Source organism: Haemorhous mexicanus, chromosome 14, assembly GCF_027477595.1.
Source record: "Haemorhous mexicanus isolate bHaeMex1 chromosome 14, bHaeMex1.pri, whole genome shotgun sequence".
NCBI lineage: Eukaryota > Metazoa > Chordata > Aves > Passeriformes > Fringillidae > Haemorhous > Haemorhous mexicanus.
This window is the reverse complement of record NC_082354.1, coordinates 4,780,638-4,800,290: the sequence shown is the minus strand read 5'-3', so window position 1 is coordinate 4,800,290 and position 19,653 is coordinate 4,780,638. Positions and strand designations below refer to the sequence as shown.

The 19,653-nt window shown below is 53.6% G+C and overlaps 1 protein-coding gene across 1 annotated transcript in view; it reads right to left on the bottom strand.

The window, feature by feature from the left end:
• LOC132333925 (gamma-aminobutyric acid receptor subunit gamma-4) overlaps positions 1–19,442 on the bottom strand; it is a 39,327-nt gene extending 19,885 nt beyond the window's left edge. Inside the window, exons 1-3 of the mRNA XM_059859502.1 lie at positions 19,362–19,442; positions 13,518–13,666; positions 13,248–13,315 (exon numbers count right to left, since the gene is read on the bottom strand). Coding sequence (XP_059715485.1) covers positions 13,248–13,315; positions 13,518–13,666; positions 19,362–19,417 — 273 coding nt within the window. The 5' untranslated portion in view covers positions 19,418–19,442. The remainder of the gene's footprint in view (positions 1–13,247; positions 13,316–13,517; positions 13,667–19,361) is intronic.
• Positions 19,443–19,653: the final 211 nt, after the last annotated feature.

Below are 19,653 nucleotides of genomic sequence, written 5' to 3'. Positions count from 1 at the left end.
GTGCTCGTGCCAGGAGCTGTCAAACAAGTCATGCTATAAATGCTGCTCTGTTGAGTGCAAACTCCCCCAGTCACGGCTTGCTCACCCCTGAGCTGGCAGATGGGAACTGGACAGGGCTTTCAAACCTGTGCTGCCTTCTGAGAGCCCCATCTGCCTGGTCCCTGCACCTCTGCTCCTTCCTGCTGCCATAGCTGTGCAGGTGGGGACATCTGAAAGGCAGGTTTTACACTCCTGACAGCCAACCACCCCAAATCCTTCCTTCAGAGGTATTCCCTCATGCCCTGCAGTGATGCTACCTCCTCCCGGGCAGCCCCAGGGTGCCCATCCCTCTTTCCATGGGAACAAAGGCTGGCACAGGGAGCCTCTCCCTGTGAGCCCCAGGGGCACAAGACCTACAGGTGTGTGTTTTAGCATCTGTGAGCAGCCATCACCCAGAGGACTGAGGAAAGTCCTTGAGGCCAGACATGACATCAGCCAGACTCTGCTCTGCAGAAGCACAAGTCTGTCTGCACTGTCCCTGACGAGGTTATCCCTGAAAAGGCAGAGATGTGGACACGGCATGCTCTATGCAGATGGGGCAGAATTGATTAAAGGGGAAGGTACTGAACACTTAAATATTATGCAAAGCACCTCAGGGAAGGAGCCACCTCCTTTTAGCTTGATTTTTTTTCCTCCACTCTCAGGAGAGGACCTGCCCTGGGTGCAAAGTCACGTGGAAGCACCTCTGATGTAAATGAAGATGCAGCCCAGTTTCCACAATCTCTGCAAAATACCTGGGGCAGAGCAAAGCCAGCTTTGTCCAAAGTCTTGTCTTCATGTCACACCTCACTGCTAAATGCTTAACTGCTCCCTACAATGTTAAAGAAACTTTGAGCAGGAGAAGAAAGCAGGTGGGAAAAGAGAAGAGGTGAGGATGGAAGATGTGAGGGCAAAACAGCAGAGATAACATAGGATAATTGGAGGAGGATATTTTGCACTTTGGGCAGGTGCTATTGTTCATCTGTCCTTCTGGCTCATGGGGTGTTTGAGGAGACAAAAGGAAATTTCCTTGGGACGGGCTGGAAGACAAACCTTCTCACTGCATACAATTAACTCCCTGGGACTGCTCCCCCAGAACAGCTTGCCGAGATTCAGATGAGAAGCTGGAATTTCTTTAATTGCATTTCCCATTCCCGTGCCACCCATTGTGACTAAAATGAAACCCTGGGATGGGCAGTGCAGAACTGCCCAGGAGTGGGGGAGCAGCTGCTGCAGCCCTGCTCTGGGAGAACCACTCACTCCCACCAAGCACTGAGCTCTGGCAAACCATCTCTGCTGGCAGCACGTCCAGAGGGTGGAGGATGCAGCAGAGCCCAGGCCTGGGCTGGGGAAGCACAGTGCACCCAAGTCCCTGGGATGCCACCCATGCTATGGAAATGCCTGCACTGGCCAGGAGAAAAACCACCTGTACAAATCCCTGTCTGATTCTCACCCTCAGGGTAAAAAAAGGAGATTAAAAACATCTGAGAAAGTTCTGGTTTCACAAAAGGGGAGCAGTTTGTGCCCTCTGCAGAGATCCTCACTGCTGACCCTGTTCTCTCCCGGCCCCAGGTGAAGGAGGAGATGGGAAAGTGTACTCTGCTTCACCAGCTCTTTCAAGGAAATCTGCTTCATGTTGTCTCTCGTGCCCCCTTGCTGTGCTTACCATCTCTCTCTTCCTGCCCTGCCAGTTCCTTGATATTCCTTTTCTCTGCCTCATTTTGTTTTTCCTTTTGCAGTTCTTTTCAAGCCACCACACAATCACAGCCCAGCCCTAATGAGATTTCAAGGGAGCACCAGGCTGTGGAAAGCAGCTGGGAGAAACTAATCAGGTTACAAAAAAAGAACAATTTCTCTCTGCCTCCCCTGTTGGGCACTGGGAGGGCAAAGCAGCAGGAGGGCACTTGCAGAAGGGTTACCAGGCCAGCTGATTCCCCTCTCCAAGCACAAATCCACACTTCAGGCCGAGTGGGGAGGCCATCTGGCAGTCAGGTCACCAGCCCTGGGCAAGGAGGACCTGCTGAGCTCTGCTCCTGAGGGCTGCTCACTTCCCATGGCACCTGGTGGGTGCACACCACCCTCCTCAGGAAGGAGGGATTGATATTCCCAGCCTTTTTTTTCCAGCTCCCAACTGTTTTGTACAGCCTCTGCCTGCTGTAGATGCCTCCTTTGAGACTCAACCACTTGACCTTCCCCAGCTCCCCTCAATGACTTCAGAATATCTTTGGGAAGTGGTGAAAAAGACAAAGGCTCTGTTTTCTACACAGCAGTGTAAGAAATAATCTGGCAGGTCTTGTATATTCCAGAATCATACACAGAAAGAAACCAAACCATTTGGGATCTTTGGCTTAGTCCAAAGTTCTCAGGAGCTGGACAGCACATCTTTAACAGCTCCTTACCAAATTCCAGCACCTGGACTCGGCTTTGCCTTTTTGTGAGAGCAGCAATAGTGAGTTATTTTCATCTTACTGATCCAGAGAGAGGAACCAGGGTCCATTGTGCCTTCTCACAAGCTACAGACTAAGGCTGCAATCCCTGGACATGCCAGGTCATGGAAGGAAATGGTTTATCCTGAATGTTACAGGTCTCTCTGCCTTCAGCTTTCCTTTTCAAGAACCAAACGAAGATCACCCAGTTATCATCTTAACTTCATCTCATGGCTGTAGGAACAACTCCCTGAAGCTTTTCCCTCTCCTCTACCCTGCTGCTCTGCTTCCTCTCCGTGCCTTCACAACACCGCTGAGGTGGCTCTGGGTGACTGTGGAGGAGAATGACAGACTAAGGGCCACAGTCTGCTGTGGGAGGCATCACAGGTGGCAAATTTGGAGGGAGAGAGAAGCTGATTGAGGGGAACTGTCAGAAACAAAGCTTCCAGCATTTGGAGAATCCCCACTCTGACCTCCCCTGTTCCCCAGCCACATGGAGACAAGGTGTTCCCCCACCCACACTCCCAAGTGTTTTGGTTCACACCTCCCACGGGCATCTGCCTGGGGGGAGCCTTTACCACCACCTGCAATTCCCCTGTTGAACAGAGCTGATCAGATGGCTGGAGCCATTCCTGGTCAGGGAACAGACACACAAATTCCAACTGCAGGCCAGGCAACAAACACACAAATGCTCCCCACCAAGTTCTCTGGAGTGGAGATGGACACACAAGGCTCATGCCAGGGTCTCCAGCCATCATGCCCCTTTATTACCCCACTCACAGTGCCCCAAGCAGCCAGCAGGATCCCTCTGGGGCTTTGCAAAGCTGGGAACTGGGAGTTGCTGGGGCAGTGCTGGTGTGAAATGCCTGCAGTGTCCACCTGCCCACTCCCTGACCACACCTCAGCCAGCTGGAGCCACTGAGACACCGAGGCAATCTGAAAAGATGGGAGGAGCAGCAAAGCCCCAGGAGGGCTCACGCTGGCTTCCCGCTTCCAATCTGTACCACAGGCAATTAAACCCTTCCTGTGCATGGAGATGGGATGCAATAATCAGAATATTCTGCTTTTAGCACCGAGGCATGAAGAGGTCCTTGAAGCATATTGATTGTGGTCACCCACAACCACTGAATTCTGAGAAATGGTCTCCATTTTGTGACACATTTATAGCAGGCAGATTTCACAACAGCCTTTTAAGGGAAATGGTAGGATGGCTTCATCTGGGAATGCAGGAAATAAATAGAACTGATTTCTACTGGAAAAAAAAAAAAAAAAGGTGTTTTGCTCAAAATAAATGAAAATTGTCAAACCCTAAAATGAATTACCTCAACAGTTATAATTTCATTCAAAAACTTCTTTTTCTTCAGTAAGCTAACAAAATATTTCGTTTTACCCTTATCTACTTGATGCACTTCACTTTGACGTTTATTTCCAAATATTCATTTTCTTGCTTTACTTATGCAGGACAGAATTTATCACCATATGAAGAGCAAATCAAAACAATCTGATGAAACTAAATGTAAATGTTTTGATTGTCCCTGAACCCATTTCTCCTTGGAAATGCTGAAGAATTCTGGCTATTTGTCCCAAGTGGGAGGAGAGAATGAGCCTGTCTCTCATATGATGCTGCTGTTTGCCCTAGACCAGAAACCTTGGCCTCAAACCTTGGCCTCTGACCAGCTCTTGGGCTTGATTCTCACACACCTGAAATATCCCATCCTCTCCTGAAGAGGTTTCTAAGGCCTTCAGTTCAGATAAATCAACTCTGCCTAGAAATCAATCAGCCCACCGAGTGACAACTGTTGGTACAGCTCACAGTCCATATATCTTTCAGATTTGACACAGCAGCGCTCTCCCTTTGACTTGGAAGAATCAATTTAATGAGGGTCAGAGCACAGATCAGTGGCTGGATCACACACAGCCTCCTGCCCTGTCCACGAGCACAGCCTGGGGATCTGCAGGGCAGCTCCTTTGGGTGACTGAGGTGGGACCAGTGCTTTGCATCCCCTGCAGTGCAGAGGGCAAGGCTGTGTGCCCACCGTGCAGCAATGCAGCCTCTGCACCACAGCAGAGCCTCTCCAATGGCCTGCCAAGCTGAGAGCCAGCAGCCAGGGTGCCAGGGCAGGGACACTCCCTGGGGGTCACTGCAAAAGTGACCTCTAGCAAGCAGGAAGCCCCATTGCTGGCAGAAACATCTGGAAAGGGGGTCTGGGTGCAGCTGCTGTGACCCCGGACTGTAGGAAAGGTTTCCTAAGGGTGAGGAGGCTTTTCAGCCTTTGCTTTCCTTCTTCCCCTCTGAATCTGTTACATCACTATTGGAGAATGTTCAGTTTCCCCTGAATGTTAAAGAGACCGTCTTTCTGGTATTTAATCTGGTGAGCTTCCCCTATACAGTCTGCAGCTTCTCTAGAATGAGGGCTGAGATTCCTGGAGGGGCTGATGAGACCCCTGACCCAGGAGTAAGACCCAGGCGTGGAAAATCCTGAGTGGTGTGGGAAATGGGAGGATTTGGGCCAAATCCTGAAGGAATTCTCTGACCCCATGGTCATTATGCTCTCAGGTCAGCCACAGCGAGCACAGCAGCCCCTCGGGTGCCACTGGAGCATCCTTCCCAGGCTGCCTGCGAAGGTTCAGGGCCAGCAAATCCCTTCTGCATTCAGCCCGGCTGAAGAAATGCGAGTTTTCTCCAGAGGCTGGCACGGAATGAATGAGGGATTGAGTCATTCCTGCCAGCAGAAGGGCGGAAATGGGATCCGTGAAGGAATTTACAAGAGCCGATTACTTCATTATGGATGTTGATTTATCCCGTGCTGCCCCAGGGCCAGAGGCTGCCCCGGCTGTGGCTGCGGGAGGGAGGCACCTGTGTGCCAGCACTGATGCTGCGGTTTAGGAAACCTTTAAGTACAGCCACATTCCCCATTTAGCACCAGGCTGCGAGCACAGATGTTAATTAACTTTAGGGCTTTGCTCTCCAGAAATGTCTCCGAGGAAAAGCTCCTTCCCTGCCCCCAGGAGGCCACTGTCCAGATTTTCAGGTTTTATTTAGCTCCAAATTTCGGATGCAAACCTCCAGCTTTTCACTCGTCTTCCCTGATAACAGACTCCTTGAGTTTTCTGTAAATAAAATACCAACATGGATGTCACACAGAAAATATCTGGAGGGGATTAGTGTATGTTCTGGATAATAAAAGGAGCTGGCTGAATTATTCATAGTGAATAAATCAGCTCTTTTCCATTTTGGAAGCAAACTTTGACAATTCTGGAAGCTCTTGGGATATGTTTAGGATGGGAGCAACTTATTTATTTCATTAGACCTTTTGTTGCAGCCCGTGGTTTGTCCCACACAAGTCACATGTGGTTGGTGACATTCCTCAGTGGCCTGAGGGGGGGTTTTGCAGGGAGAGACAAACTTTTCACGAGGAGAGCTGCTGTCCTTCTGTACCTGACCTCGCTGCTGTGTGAACACCAGCATGAGGGACACTGACTGCTCCTGAACATCAGGGAATTAGGAGATGTGAGCCCTCTCCAAGCACACGAGGGTTTGTGAAGATGCAATAAATGCAGCGCAGCAGCACAGCTCTGAGCCATCACTCAGGCACGGAAAACAACAGCCAGAAAAAGCTTGGGAGCTGTTAGTGAACAACACCACCTCCCAACACTTTACATTTCTGTGAGCCACATCATTATCAGGGACCAAAACCCAGGCTAGCCCATGAGGGTGTCCTGCAGAACCCCAGCAGGTTTATGCTGATGGCCAACTCTGCTGCACGCCGTGCAGTCCTTGGCAGAGCACTGCAGTGTGCTTTAGGCACTGCCATCCACCCTAAAGTGGGTGCATCTGGGCTGCTGCCTCCCAGACAGACAATTTGTGAAGGATTTTTAAGTCCTTTCAGTTGAGAAGTGCTGTGCAACTGCTGGAACCTATTATTATCAGGGAAGGAGGGGGGAGGTAGCAAATTTCCTTTACCTATAGGCTTATCTTGTGCTCCAGAGCAACACAGTGGAGCATTTTAAACAGCGTGCCATTTTCAATTCATTTCCTTCCTACTTATTCCAAAGCAGCCAAAGCTAAGTATAATCAAGACTTAAGTGTTCCTCACAGCCACACAATTATGACTGGTCTTGGTTTCCCTGCCTTTTAGGGAGAAGGGAAGGAATTAACCCAAGCCTTGCAGCGGGACAGCGGGGCTGTCACCCGGGGCTGCTTTAACAGAGCAACTTTTTGGGATGTGGCTCAGCTTCCCCAGCCTCCAGCGGCCCCAGGGCTCTCTGCAAGGCTGGCTTAGCTCCTGCAGAGCCCTGCTCCCCTCTCGGGGCTCTCTGCTCCTGCTGCCGGGGGAGCTCAGCCGTTCCCAAGCAGCGGCTGCCCCGCTGCTCTCTCTGATCGGGCGGGGATCGCCATCCGGAGCTCCGAGGGCAGCAGCAATCCTCGGAGAAGGGCTCTGCAGACACCCACTGCCTCCCTGGCCCGCTCGGCCACCTCCCCACGAGCCAGGATGAAGTGGCCGAGGTCCCCAAGCTGTCCCTGTGGCATCAGCCCCTTCCTAAGCACCAGCCCTTGTCAGCTTTAACTTTGAAAGCCAAGCCTCCCTCCCTGCCTCCTCGGGATTTACATGAAAGGAGTCAGTGGGGGGTTCTCTTCATTCATGCTGGGCTTATACTTCTAAATTATAAAGTGTGTCAAATGAGGATTTAATTTATATTTAACAAGACAATGTTTGTAAATTAATTATTCATCAGCTGATAACGAATAAACTTTTCCCTCTTCCCTCCCTCCTCCTTTTTCACAGCATCTCCAGAAATGCACCCTACTTGCAAATCTATTAAATGCTTTCTACAGTACTCCAGATGTGGGAAAACATGTTCTTCACCCTCAGTTTTGTGAGTGTGCTGCACGGCAACTAATGTAGAAAAGCAGAGCATTATGAATTTAATAGAATCTTCCTAGAGAGGCAAGGGGGGAAAAGCCAACGCTTGTATTTGGACATATCACCTTCTTCAGGTTCCAGCCCCCCACTCACAGGCAGAGATAAGAAAACAATTTGCTGTAACAATGGAGATAGGAGCTCAGAAACCCCACTGGAAATCACAGGCACTTCCAAGGCAGCAGAACCTGGCCCCTGGTGAATGATGGAGGCCAATTTTGCTCTTTCCATCTTTATTATCGTTTAGTAATGAGATTGAGGTGGTGTACAACACCAGCAGAAGAGCTGTCAATCTCTTTTGCTACAAAATTTGGCACACAAGGGCATCTCCTCCTCACACACGGCCAACAGAGGTGTCCTCAGCACCCAAACCAGCCCTTGGTGCAGTGCCTCTGATCCCACACACCTGAAGCAGGTAACCAAGGATGACTGGAATGCCTCCATTCACCTTTGCCAGAAGGTCACCACAGTGTCTGGGCCATGCTCTCAGTCTGGCTCCTCGAGCCTCACTCCTGGTATTGTGTAAGAAAGGAAGAAAAGGACATTCAGCTCTGGCCTCTGGGAGAAGCTCTGGGCAAGACTTGCTCCATCCCCAGGCTCAGAAGAGAAGCACTTCAGCCCCTCTCACTCATGCTGTCCCTCGTGGACACGTCAGGAACGTCCTCAGGACTGAAAGACGCTCAGCCCCAGTAGCTGGCTCCTGCTTTACTTTCATTTCCTGAGAGTTAAGCATCCCTAAAGGAAGGTGATCCAGAGCTCTGGGTGCCCTTGGCACCAGTTAAAGCTATTAATCTATAGCAATAAAACCATTACAAAACACACCCAGGAGCAAATCCCTCCAGCAAACAACCAGTCAGCGAAAAATTTGAACCCAGAGTCTCCTCCCTGGCACCTCTTCCCACAAACATGCTCAGAGAATGAAGGCTGGTCTTTGCATCAGGCTGAGCTTCTGATAAGCCAGGGGCACCTCAGCACTGTGTCAATGGGGATCTAAGTGGGCATCCAGCTCCAGACACAGCTTGGGAAGCTGCAGCAGCACGGATGATAACTCATTTGGCTCCAGGGGCTGCTGGGCACTGCTCAGTGGCAGCCAGAGCTCTGGAGGGGCCCGTGGCCCAGTGCATCCTTCCCCTGATAGTGTAAACACAGCTTCCCACCACCCTGAGAAGTGCTGAGTGCTCCAATCCCACCCAGAGATTCATTGGGGTGGAAATCCCAGTCCATGCAGTGATTGGAGTAAAGAGCTGGGGTCCCACTTTTCCCCCTGTCCCACCTCCTGTCCTTGAACCATCTCCTAGCTCTGCTCTGGTCACTGCCACGTTTTCCTTGGAGAGCACAGAGGGACCTTTCCCTCAGAAAGAGGGAATACAATCTGAATAGCGTATTCTGAATATTTTTCAGAATAAAATCTGCTCAGCCACCTAAACTGGAGACAAGACTGCCATTCTGGTGTACAAAAGATATCAGGAAATCACTTTACATTTCTTCCTGCTCCAAAGCTGCCCACCTTCTGCTGACTCCTGAATGTTAATGTTATTTATGACAAGTGATTGATGAGGGAATGCAGAATTCACACCCAGCACAGGGCATTTTCAAATCACCTATTCATTTTTAAGGACCGGAATCAGTTTTGTATCCTGACATGATTTATCATTTGGAGGCTGGGCAGTGGCAATGCAGGACCAGCTTCCAATCCCTGACAGAGCACCAGCAGGATGAAGACAGCAGTGAGACATTAACCCTTTGAGGGTGAGCAGGGCATCACAGGAGACCAGGATTTAAACCAGGTAAGTTGGAGCCTTCTACTCCAGCAGCATGTCAGGCCATCCTGTAGCCTCCAGCTGCAGATTTATAGGCCACAGTGGTCCAGGCTAACAGCCACAGCTGCTGTATCTCTCAAAAGCAGAACTTGGTTTTTTGTCCTCTACTCTGCCTATGTGAGAGAGAAATATTTACATAAGGCACTGTCACGGCAATGCACGTAAGAGAGATCAATGGGACATTTCCCCTCCAGTGGCCCTTCCAGCCTACACAAGCCTCTCTGTCTGTGGCACAGTGAAATGTCACCATGGGCTCAAGAGAGATCTAGCTCTGAGACAAATTCTAGCTCCCTTCCCTTGGAAATGTGCATTTCCTCAGGTTGTGCATGGGGAAAAGGCAAGATGAGGCACGTGGGATGGGCCTGCCCCTGGGAGAGGACACAGCTTCTGAGGTTGGGAGAAGCTGTACCAGGAGGGGCAGGGTGGGAATGACATGTCCCCAGCAAAGACCATCTATCATGTGCTTGATGCCAGCCTGCCAGGGTCTGGCACGACCCACAGAATGACTTAATTCACTGCATCAGCATGGAAAAGCAAACAAACACCAAACAACTGGGTGAAGCAGCCAAGTCTAGAGGTGACACTGGCAGCTTTGTCACTGCCCTTTCCTCTTGCTCCAGGAGGCCATGGAGCAGGATTCAGCCTCACCCAAGGGCAGGGGGAAATATACAGGGTACAGATAGCAGAAATCTGAGGCTTTGAGACCTGGGTCAAGCTGCCCTCAGTACCTTTAATATCACCTCAATCTTGTGGGAAAAGGCTTCACAGTTCAAGGGCATCACAGGTTCAAGCTTAAGAGGTTACCTGAGGGAACAAGGAAGGAGAGATATCCCTGGAGATGTCATATGGAGGTGTCTCAAGATCACAGGTGACTGCTGGGACCCCGTGGGGACCCCTGGACTGGCAGCACCAAGGCACTTCAGAAGGACAGCACAGCCAGTTGTGACTGATACAACAAAACCCCTCAAAATTGTCCCCCCACTGAGCAGTTTCCTCCCTGCCTGAGCAGCTCCTGGCCATTCCCACAAGGAGCAATCCCCTCCTCAGCTGGGGAGGCTGCAGAGGGGGGCATCAGCCCCATGGCAGCAGTTTCCCCAGCACAGCCCTGCAGATGCCAGCAGTTCCAAGTGCCAGCCCCCCCAGGGGTCCTGTGCATTTGTGGAGCCCCATTTCACAAAGAGAAAAAGCTTCTTCTGACTCTGAGAAAGAGCTGAACACATGGGCTGAGCTCTGCCATGTGATTCCCTGGTCTCTAGTAAGGGCTGAGTTCACACAACAGCTTTTCCCCTTGATGGGGGTGGCTGTTGTCACTGCCTGGCATCTTGTTTTCCCCAAAATACCAGAGATACTGAATGTGCCTGAAGCTGCTGTACCTGCAGCCTTTTTTGGCTGGTGCTAGCCCAGCAGATCCAAAATCCTGCGAGCCTGGGATGGACGTACGTACGTTCTCACATCCCCATCACCATGGCATACGCTGTGTTTCTTAGGAAACCAGCCTAGCAGCAGCATCCCTGTTTAGGAGGAGAGATGAACTCTGGATGCAGAGTGGATTTTAGAAACCACTCTCTGCTGCTAGCACCTGCCTGGCTCTGCAGTGCTCCCATGGCAGTGAGGGCTGGAAAAGAGTGGTGGGAACAGATGCGAGGGAAAGGGAAGGATGAGGATGTGCTCTGGGCTTTGTGTGGGTTTCTTTGGCACATCCTTGGGCAGTGCAAAGCAGGTAGAGCAGCCAGCTGTAACATGACCCTGGTGCTCTACCTGCAGGCTCTCCTGGAGGGGTGAGCACACCCAGCCCCTGCACTGCTGCTCTTGAGCCACCTTGGCCTCACGCCCCCATGGGCTGCAGGGGCTCGTGGCGGGGTGTCAGAACCCAGGACATCCCTCTGGCTGTCCTGGAGGGCTCGAGCCCCTTTCAGGGGGCTCAGAGACCTTGGCACAGAGCCCAAGACCCCCGTGACTTTGATTATGACCCATGGAAAAAATGACTGACCTTATATGAGGATCTGCAAGCCACGAAAGTTTAAGCAGAATAACAGTTTGTCACGGGGTGAAAAATAGATTTTTGGGGTTTTTAGAATTGGGGTTCAGGAGGCAAGATGAAGGAACATGGGCATGTCCAGCTTTTCTCCTTCTTCTTCTTGGCCTCCATCTTCTGCTGTGATGGTGGCACTTTTGGGTTGGTTTAGAGTAGAAGCTCACTGTCTAACATAGGTGATAGGTATTGGGAAGGTATGGTAAATAATGCACACGTAGTTTTTAGTATAAAAAGATAACACTGCCCCGAGGTGGTCAGAGTGCCTCTGTCTGACCTGCTGGACAGACCTTGGCAGGCCAGAGACAGAATGTTAGAGATAAGAAACAATAAACAACCTTGAGAACGAGACCAGAAGAGTTCTGGCTCCTTCTTTCACTGCCAGGCTGGGAAAAGAGAATTTCTAACCCATCTTGGGGTCACTGTGACCAGCAGAAGTCCCAAGAGCAGGGGGTGACACCCAAACAGCTCAGGCTGTGGTTCTGCTCCTCGAGCTGGGCATGCTGGAGCAATGCAAAGAAATTCTGAGCCTCGAGGCTGTCCCTGCTGGGCCTCCTGATGGTGCCCTCATCGTGTGAGCTGGTGCCCAGCAGTGCCCATCTGGTGGCTCGTGAGCAGGAGCTGCCAGGGGCACATCCTCGGTGGTGGCCAGCCAGAAGGGCTGCTTCAAAACGCTCCTTGGAGTGGAACTGGTACCTCAGCTACTGTACCATCCCTCCATCCCCAGAGGGGTTTGTTCCTTGGAAATGTTGTACTTTGGAAGGTAAAAATAACTTGCCTATCCTGGGAACTTGGTTGATTTTTTTTTTTTTTTTGTTGGAGGGGGCTGGTTTTGTTCCCGCTCTGTTTTGCTTTGGGAAAAATAAAAAAAGCCAAATTGTCCTGGCTATATCTTGCTTTTGTCCCCTCGACCTCACTGCCCAGTGGGCTGGAGAAGTCTTTCAAAACCTGACAGCAGTCAGGTTTGTTCCTTGCTAGAAAAGGGAAAAAAGATGACTTTGCAGGGAAAATAATAATAATAATAAAGGAAGTTTCCTGTGAAAATTAAATAGCCAACAGTTGCTCTCCTGATCAAAGAGTGTCTCTGTTAAGTGTTTTCACAGCTCTTGGTACAGCTGGGTCCTGAGCCATAAGGAGGAATTGTCACAGTCCTGGTGGCTTCTCTCTAAGGTGCTACACTATGAAGAAGAACCACTGGAGCTGAGGTCCCCCTGCTTTCTCCTTGCCCAGCACCAAAGGCCAGGCCTGGGCACCCAAGTTTCACACTGCCATGGAAACCATCTCCAGGTACCTCTCTCAGTCCTCCTGGAACACACTGCCCTGCTTCCACCTTGCCCTAAATATCTTGGTGCCCACATACTTCCCAGGGAGGAGAGGGCAAAGCCACCAGACAGAAGTGTCTGCCACCCCCTGCCAGCAGAGACCAAAGAGGGCATCACCCACAGTGGAAGGGCTGTGAGCTCCCCGAGGCCACTCCAGAACCTTGCTCCTCACCAGGGGTGGTGCTCAGGCCTCTCCAGCTCCAGCTCCCAGCAGGCCAGAGCACCTCTCACCAAGGGAAAGGAAACCTCTCATGTCAACACCACCTTCACAGCACATCTAGCCAGCATGACACAAGCTGCCCCAGTGCTGGGCCAGCCCTGCCATGGGGAGGGGACGCCGAGCCCTGCAGGCACATGAGCAATCACCATCCCTGGTGCTCAGGTCTTTCCAGCTCCAGCTCCAATAGGTCAGAGCACCCTCACCAAGGGAAAGAAAACCTCCTCTCATGTCAACACCACCTTCACACTGCCGTGAGGAGGGGACACCGTGCCCTGCAGGCAACATGAGCTATCACCATCGATGGTGCTTGGGTCTTTCCAGCTCCAGCTCCAATAGGTCAGAGCACCTCTCACCAAGGGAAAGGAAACCTCCCCTCGTGCCAACACCACCTTCATACCATGTCTGGGCAGCAGGACACAACCTGCTCAGCGCTGGGCCAGCCCTGCAGGGAGGGGACGCCGTGCCCTGCAGGCACACAAGCACTCACCATCTGGATGACAGACACGGGCCCGATGCTGTTCACGTAGATATCCACATCAATGAAGGTGGGCTTGACTGGAAAGACAAGAAAACAGGCACCATCAGCTGGGGCCAGGAGCAGTGGCAGGGGGATGAAGGCACGGGGAACATCTGAGATGAGCGTGGCTCTACCACAACAAAAATCCCAGCTGCAGCAGGCACCAAAGCATGGAAAACACAAGACATGGCCAGGTCAGGTCACCCCCTGTGGCCTCATGGAGCTTCAGGAGACACTTACTGCCAATGTCAGGCCTCAGCTTGTTGTCATAGTTCTTGAGCAGCGAGTTGAGGATCTGCGTGGCATCGGTCTCCTGTGCCTTGGGCGTTAGGACCCAGGTTTTATTGATGCTGAGGTAATCATAATCGTATTCCTCTGTGCTCTCACACCTGGAGAGGAGAGACAGAGGGCAGGGATGTGGCTGTGGCAGCTCTCTGGCATTCCCTGGGAGCGGGGCACGGCTATGTTCCAGAGATACCAAAGGAGGAGGATGCAGTGCAGCTAAAAGGCAGAGCATGAGGAGCTCAGGGATCTTCTCTCAGCCACACTGCTAGGAAGACACAACTCAGGTGGCACCTCTGCTCACTTCAGGGTCACCAGACATGCAGGGGCCATGCCACTACTGGGAAAGACTAGCATGGAGTGCTTCACCTCCTCCGTAGCTCCCTTTGGAGGCACACTGCTCATCCCCGAGGTGTGGGAGGCAGTCCCTGCTTTCCTGCTCATCCCACCCAGCAGCTCCTGCTGGCAGAGCTGCCTGTTCACCTCAAATACCTCCCCTACTCTGCCTGCTGCTGACACCTGAAGCAGGTTTCCTCTGAGGGAAGAGACAGTGACAAAACAGTGGTTTTGGGGAGCAAGACATTTTCAATAAATGCATTTCAGAGAAAAGAGTTCCTAATCTACCAAGCAGGCACCCTGCACGTCTGGCATGCCAGGAAGCCAGCCATCTGCCCTGCACAGATCCCTGGAAATTAAAGCCTTATGCAAACTCCTCTGCCTGCAGGCCAAGACCTGCCACAACCCATTCCCTGCACTCACCAACCCTTCCTCCCCAGCCTGTGGCGTGAGCTCCCATTTAAGGATGTCCCATCTTCCCAATCTCCCAGTTCCCAGCCAGGCAAGGAAAGCTCATATCCATCTTCCTTTGGACACCATCCACTTAGCAACAGCTTCTCTCACTGCCTTTTAAACCTGCCCTCTCTAAACCTTCCACACTCCTCCCTTCTCCTAGAGGAGTTTCCCTAAACCGTCTAATTAGATTAGGTCCACATGGTCACCCGGGAAATTGTAACCACCTGCCTCTGCTCTGGGCAGCTCATCCACAGGGCTGTCCCTAGAATGCCACAGCCATACGTGGGAGAGGATGCTCCCACTGCCAGCACAGCCCCCTCCACGTCTGCCGTGGCAGCGTGTCACCTGCTCCAGCGACAGGGAGGGTCTCTCCGCGGGAGCTGTCACCGCGTTGACACTTCCCAGCTGGAACCTCGCAGCTCCGAGGTGCAACCAGGCACCACGGGGCTGTTAAAAATAGCTTAGAAACGGTTGTAAAATAGTTGATGGATGGTTGAGCCTGTACTGTTAGTTTGGTTATTATATTGTGAAAGGGGTTAAAAGGGCAGTTATAAGAAATGCAGTACTCAAGGTACCACAGCACATTTCAGTAAAGTGCACCATGAGCCAGCCTGGACAGAACTGAAATGGCCAATCGAGTGCCTTAAACCTTCATGCAAATGGAGGATCCAAAAGGAAACCAATCCAAAGGGACAGAAAACAGGATCAAAAGGGGCTGCTGACCCACTGAATCCGTGCTGCTCCATCGGGACCATCGCTGCTGAGCAGCCCCAGCGCCGGCGCTGCAGCGTCCTCGAGGGAACGCTCCTGCCCGGCCCGGGCTCCCGTGCTTTAGGCCTTTCTTTTTATTGTAATAAATGCTGAAATCACTTTAGCCCCGGGAGCCTGCTCTCGTTTTTAACAGATCCCCATCTTCCTCCAGCCCCTGGGGAGGCACAGCCTGGCCGATGCGCTGGGAGGGGGCGAAAAAGCATTCAATTGACACATTCCGGCCGATTTGTCAGATGCTCTTCTTCCAAAACCGCAAAAGCCAAAACTCACTTTCACAATCGCTTTAAAACTCTTCGCATCCCCGCAGCTCTGGGGCGCCGGGAGGTGTCCCCAGCCCAGGGCCGGGCAGCGCGCAGCTGGCTGCCTGCCGCCGCGCATTAGGTGTTGCTACATCAGCGCATTGTTTCCCGTCTGATTGCGCTGCACTTCCTAACCACGCTTAAGGAGTGTTGAGCAGCGCTGGCAGGATGCTCTTCCCCATCCAAGCGGCGCTCTGGCCGGACTCTCGCCGTGGCGTTGGCTCCCGAAGGCGGGCGGGCAGGGAGCTGCGAGCAGCCAGCAGCTGCAGGCGACACGGGGCACACTGCCAGCCCACCCCAGAGTGGCACAGGGCTCGCATCGGGGGCTGGCCCCGCTCCTGCCGAGAACATGTGCCCGCAGCGCAGCTCAGGGCGAGGGAAAGCATTCGGAAATGCAATCCGAAGTGCTTTTCCTTCTGCCGGAGCTTTGGGTGATGGAGGCTGCCCCCTGCAAAGCGGGAGCAGCTACACCGAAACGTTTTCTCTGTGTTCCCTTGACCTTACTTGAAGTCACCTGCCAGCACTGAAATCTGCCCTGCCAAAAATCCTGGTCCTCTGAGAAATTGTAAGTCTCCAGCAGAAACTGAAACATCCCTTTGGGGGCTGAGCAAACCCTGTCTGAGCTTGCCCTGCTCTCAGACTTCTGGTTTCCCCCATTTAGTGTCACTGATTAACACACCGAGGCTTGGGGTAGCATTTCCAGGGAGTCACATCCCTATTACAGATGCAGGGACACTACCAAAAATATGCTTTTTGCTAATGCAGCTAATCCCAGTCGACTAAACCATACTAAGCCATCTTAGCATAAGCAAGCCAGCTTTTGCTGGAGAAAATATGTTTTTTCTGAGTGCCTGTGCACACACAGACATGCATCAGCCCTTGCTGGTCAAGAGTGTAACTCTCATGCCACCCTATTGCAAGCCACTGCCTCTTCCCTGGTTTCTCTTCTTGGTGGCCCCACTTTAAACTGAGAAGGGAAGAGCCCAGGATCTATTGCAGAGAAGAGGTGTTAAGGTGACACGTGCATCCCCCCTCCAGCTGCTAATGGAAATGTCACACTGCAGACCTGAGAGATCCCCAACGTGCTGTGAACACTGCCTGGCCTGGCAGCTCTGTCTCCAGGCACAAAGCAGCTGGCTTGGTGACAGGGGACAGCCACTTCTCATATGTCTCTGTGCAGCCAGGGGGAAAGGCAGAGCTGTGTTTCCTCACCTCTGCGTGCTGAGATGCCAGAACACCCTCCTCAGAGCAGGGCCATGGGGCTGGGACACAGCCACAGTGTGGGCAGGAGGTGGGCAGGAGGTGACAGCAGGGCAGAACTGGGGGCATTGCAAGGAAATCCCTGGTCCTGACAGAGGAGTTGGGGCCATGGCAGCTCCTGCTGGAGCCCTGGGCAGGAGGCTGGCACGGCAGGGAGGTGTCCTTTCGGATGTGCTCACATGTATGGATGAGGTTGGACAATTCTCCCTGGGCAGCCCGTGGCATCACAGCAGGACAGAGCTGTGCCTCACTCCCTAATTGCCTCTTACTCAAGCAGACACCTGTTTGGCTGAGGCTTCCAAACACACACTGCTGGGGAAAGTCACCTGAAGAGCTGTGCCTGGCTCCCTCCCCCCGTGCCCAAGCTGTCTGCCAAGGTGTTCCCTTGGCAGGATGAGGAGAAGAACAACAAGAACCACGAGCCCTTGAAGAAACTTCTGCTCCTTGCCTGCTGGGGCAGCTGGTGGTGCTTGGCTGGGCTGCACACCCACTGTTACTGCTGCTGGTGGCCCTGAGGCAGGAACTCCCAGCACAGATGCAGATCCCCAGGCTGTATCCAGCCCTGCTGCAAGCACAGCTGAAAGCCTTCCCTGCCCCCAAGGAAAAGAGAGCAGCAAAATCAAACAACAACGTTTCCCTTGGTCAAAAAGCACTGTGGTCAGTTCTAATTCCCACATGCTAATGTGTCCTTAGTCACCCATCCCAGTGACTCCTAGGGTTGTAGGCACAGGGGTGTCCAGGCAGATAACTCTGAATTAGAAGCAGGCAGAGGATTTAAGGATGGGGGGCTCCAACTGCCCCTGACCCATCTCCCATCTCTTCCTACCTCTGACAACGCACTCCATGAAGCCCCAGTGGTCCAACCTGCACAGTTTGAACCACCTGCCAAGCCCAGCACCTGGGATCCTGCCTTCAGGGCTCAGAGTTGGCTGCCCTGGTCCCAGCTGAGGCAGTACCCTGGGAAAGGCTGGTGAAAGAGCCTCTGTGCTGGGGGCACCCTCTGGGGAGTGCTGAATCACCTGGCAAAAAGCATCTGGCGCACTCCAGTGCCAGGGGAAGGGTCTTGCTGCTTGTACCAGGAGAAGAGATCACATACTCTGTTCACATGAATAGAGCTCCTCACCCCAGCACTCACCATGAGGAACAGGGAAGATGAGATTCACCCTCCACAACTACACCCAGGAAAAATGCAGCAAATGCAGAGCAAGACCCTGATATAACTTGCTCTTTCTTCTCCTCTCGCAGGATTCCTCTCCCACCCCATTATGCCCACCCCCCAAGCCTCCACAGCCACTGCTCCTGGCAAAGCAGGGCTCAGGGTAGAGGCAGACTTGAGGCACTGGGCAGAAGAGAGGCTGGGCCAGCTGTGGGGCGAACATTCCTGCTCAAGGGTATGTGAATACATGATTTACTTGCTCCTCCGTGTGATCCTGCAGCTCACAACTCACCCTCTGGAGATGCAGGGCTCATGGCAGTGCTCTGCAGGGATGGTGGGGCACAGGAACCGGGAGCACCACGGATCCATCCCCCCTCAGCCCTCCAGTGCCCCCTGGCACCTGCACGGATCTCCTCCCGGGAGGTTTGGTGCCAGGGCACAGCAGAGGATGGGTGTCAGGGCTCGAGCAGTGGGGCAGCTCTTGTTCCTCGACCCTGGGAAGGCCAAACCACGCAGGACCATGGCAGGGATGGAGTTTGTGCCCACCCCCGGGGTAGGGAAGCATTGGCAGGGCAGACCATTAGTAGCAGGATTCATGCTCCCTGTCCCTGGCTGCATCTGTAATGGGATTTGATCGGCTTTAAGGCGGCTTATTCTGCCAATTAGCTTCAGCCAGTAAAATCCCTCTTCCCCCAAGCCCTGGGGGTAACAATCTGCTGACAACATGTTCTTTCCCCATCTAGCCATTAAACTCATCAGCAGGGCTAGGAATCGTAAAAAAAAAAAAAAGAAAAAAAAGAAAAAAAAAGAAAAAAAATGAAAAAGAAACTTGAAACCCCTTGTGCGTGGGCCCTTTCATCGCTGTTTACAGAAAAGCGCTACGAAGGGCTGGCCCTGGGAGAGCACTGCCACCTGCCCGCCCCTGCCTCCGCTCGCCTCCTCGGGGGCACCGGGCTGGCACCGGGCTGGCCCCGGGCACCCAGAGCCGCGACCTGCGGCCAACCTGTAGAGCAGGGCAGGGCAGGAGCCCACGCTGCCCTCCGCTGCCAGGCTGCACACCCTGCGGGGGCTTCGGGGTCCCGGGATGGAGTGCGAGGAAGGGGACCCAAGCTCCTTCCCAGCCAGCCCGACTCCACGTGGAAATGCCCCGGTGGTGGATGGAGCTCCCGGAGGTGCCCAGCTCGCTCCGGTCCTGCTCCGGGCACCCCCGAAGGGGCTCGGCCCCGGCAGGATTAGCCAGCGGGGTGATGGCAGGGTGGAAACCGGGCTGTCCTCTCCATTCCGGCATGCGGAGCGGGAGCCCGGGGTGCGGAGGACATGCGGGCACTCGGTGCTGCCGCGACGGGACCCGCTGGAAGGAGCAGCCGGGGGCACGGAGGTGCCAAATCCCCGCTGGAGCCGGACTGGCGAGCGTGGCGAGAGGCGCTGCGACTCCAACCCCCTCCCCTCCCATTGCCCCGACGGGTAAACTGAGGCGAGGAGGGGGCGTCCCGGTCGGCGGGGGTGGTGGGGGGGGGGACTCACCTGGCGCGCAGGACCGGCCCGAGGGCCAGGCAGAGCAGCAGCACCGTCCGGGGCATCTCTGCGAGGCGAGCGGCGGCCCCGGGGGGCGGCGGCGGCCGTGCGGGGCTCAGCGCGGGGCCGGGCCGGGGGCGGCGACGGGGCCCCCCCGCTGCCCGCTGCGCCGCGCTCCGGCCCCGCCGCCGCCCCCCCGCGCTCCGCGCCGCCGGCCGCGCACCGCAAAGTTGGGCATCTCTTCTCCGGTCCGCGGCGGGGAGGGGCTGGCGGCGGCTCCTGCCTCCCCGCGCAGGGGCCG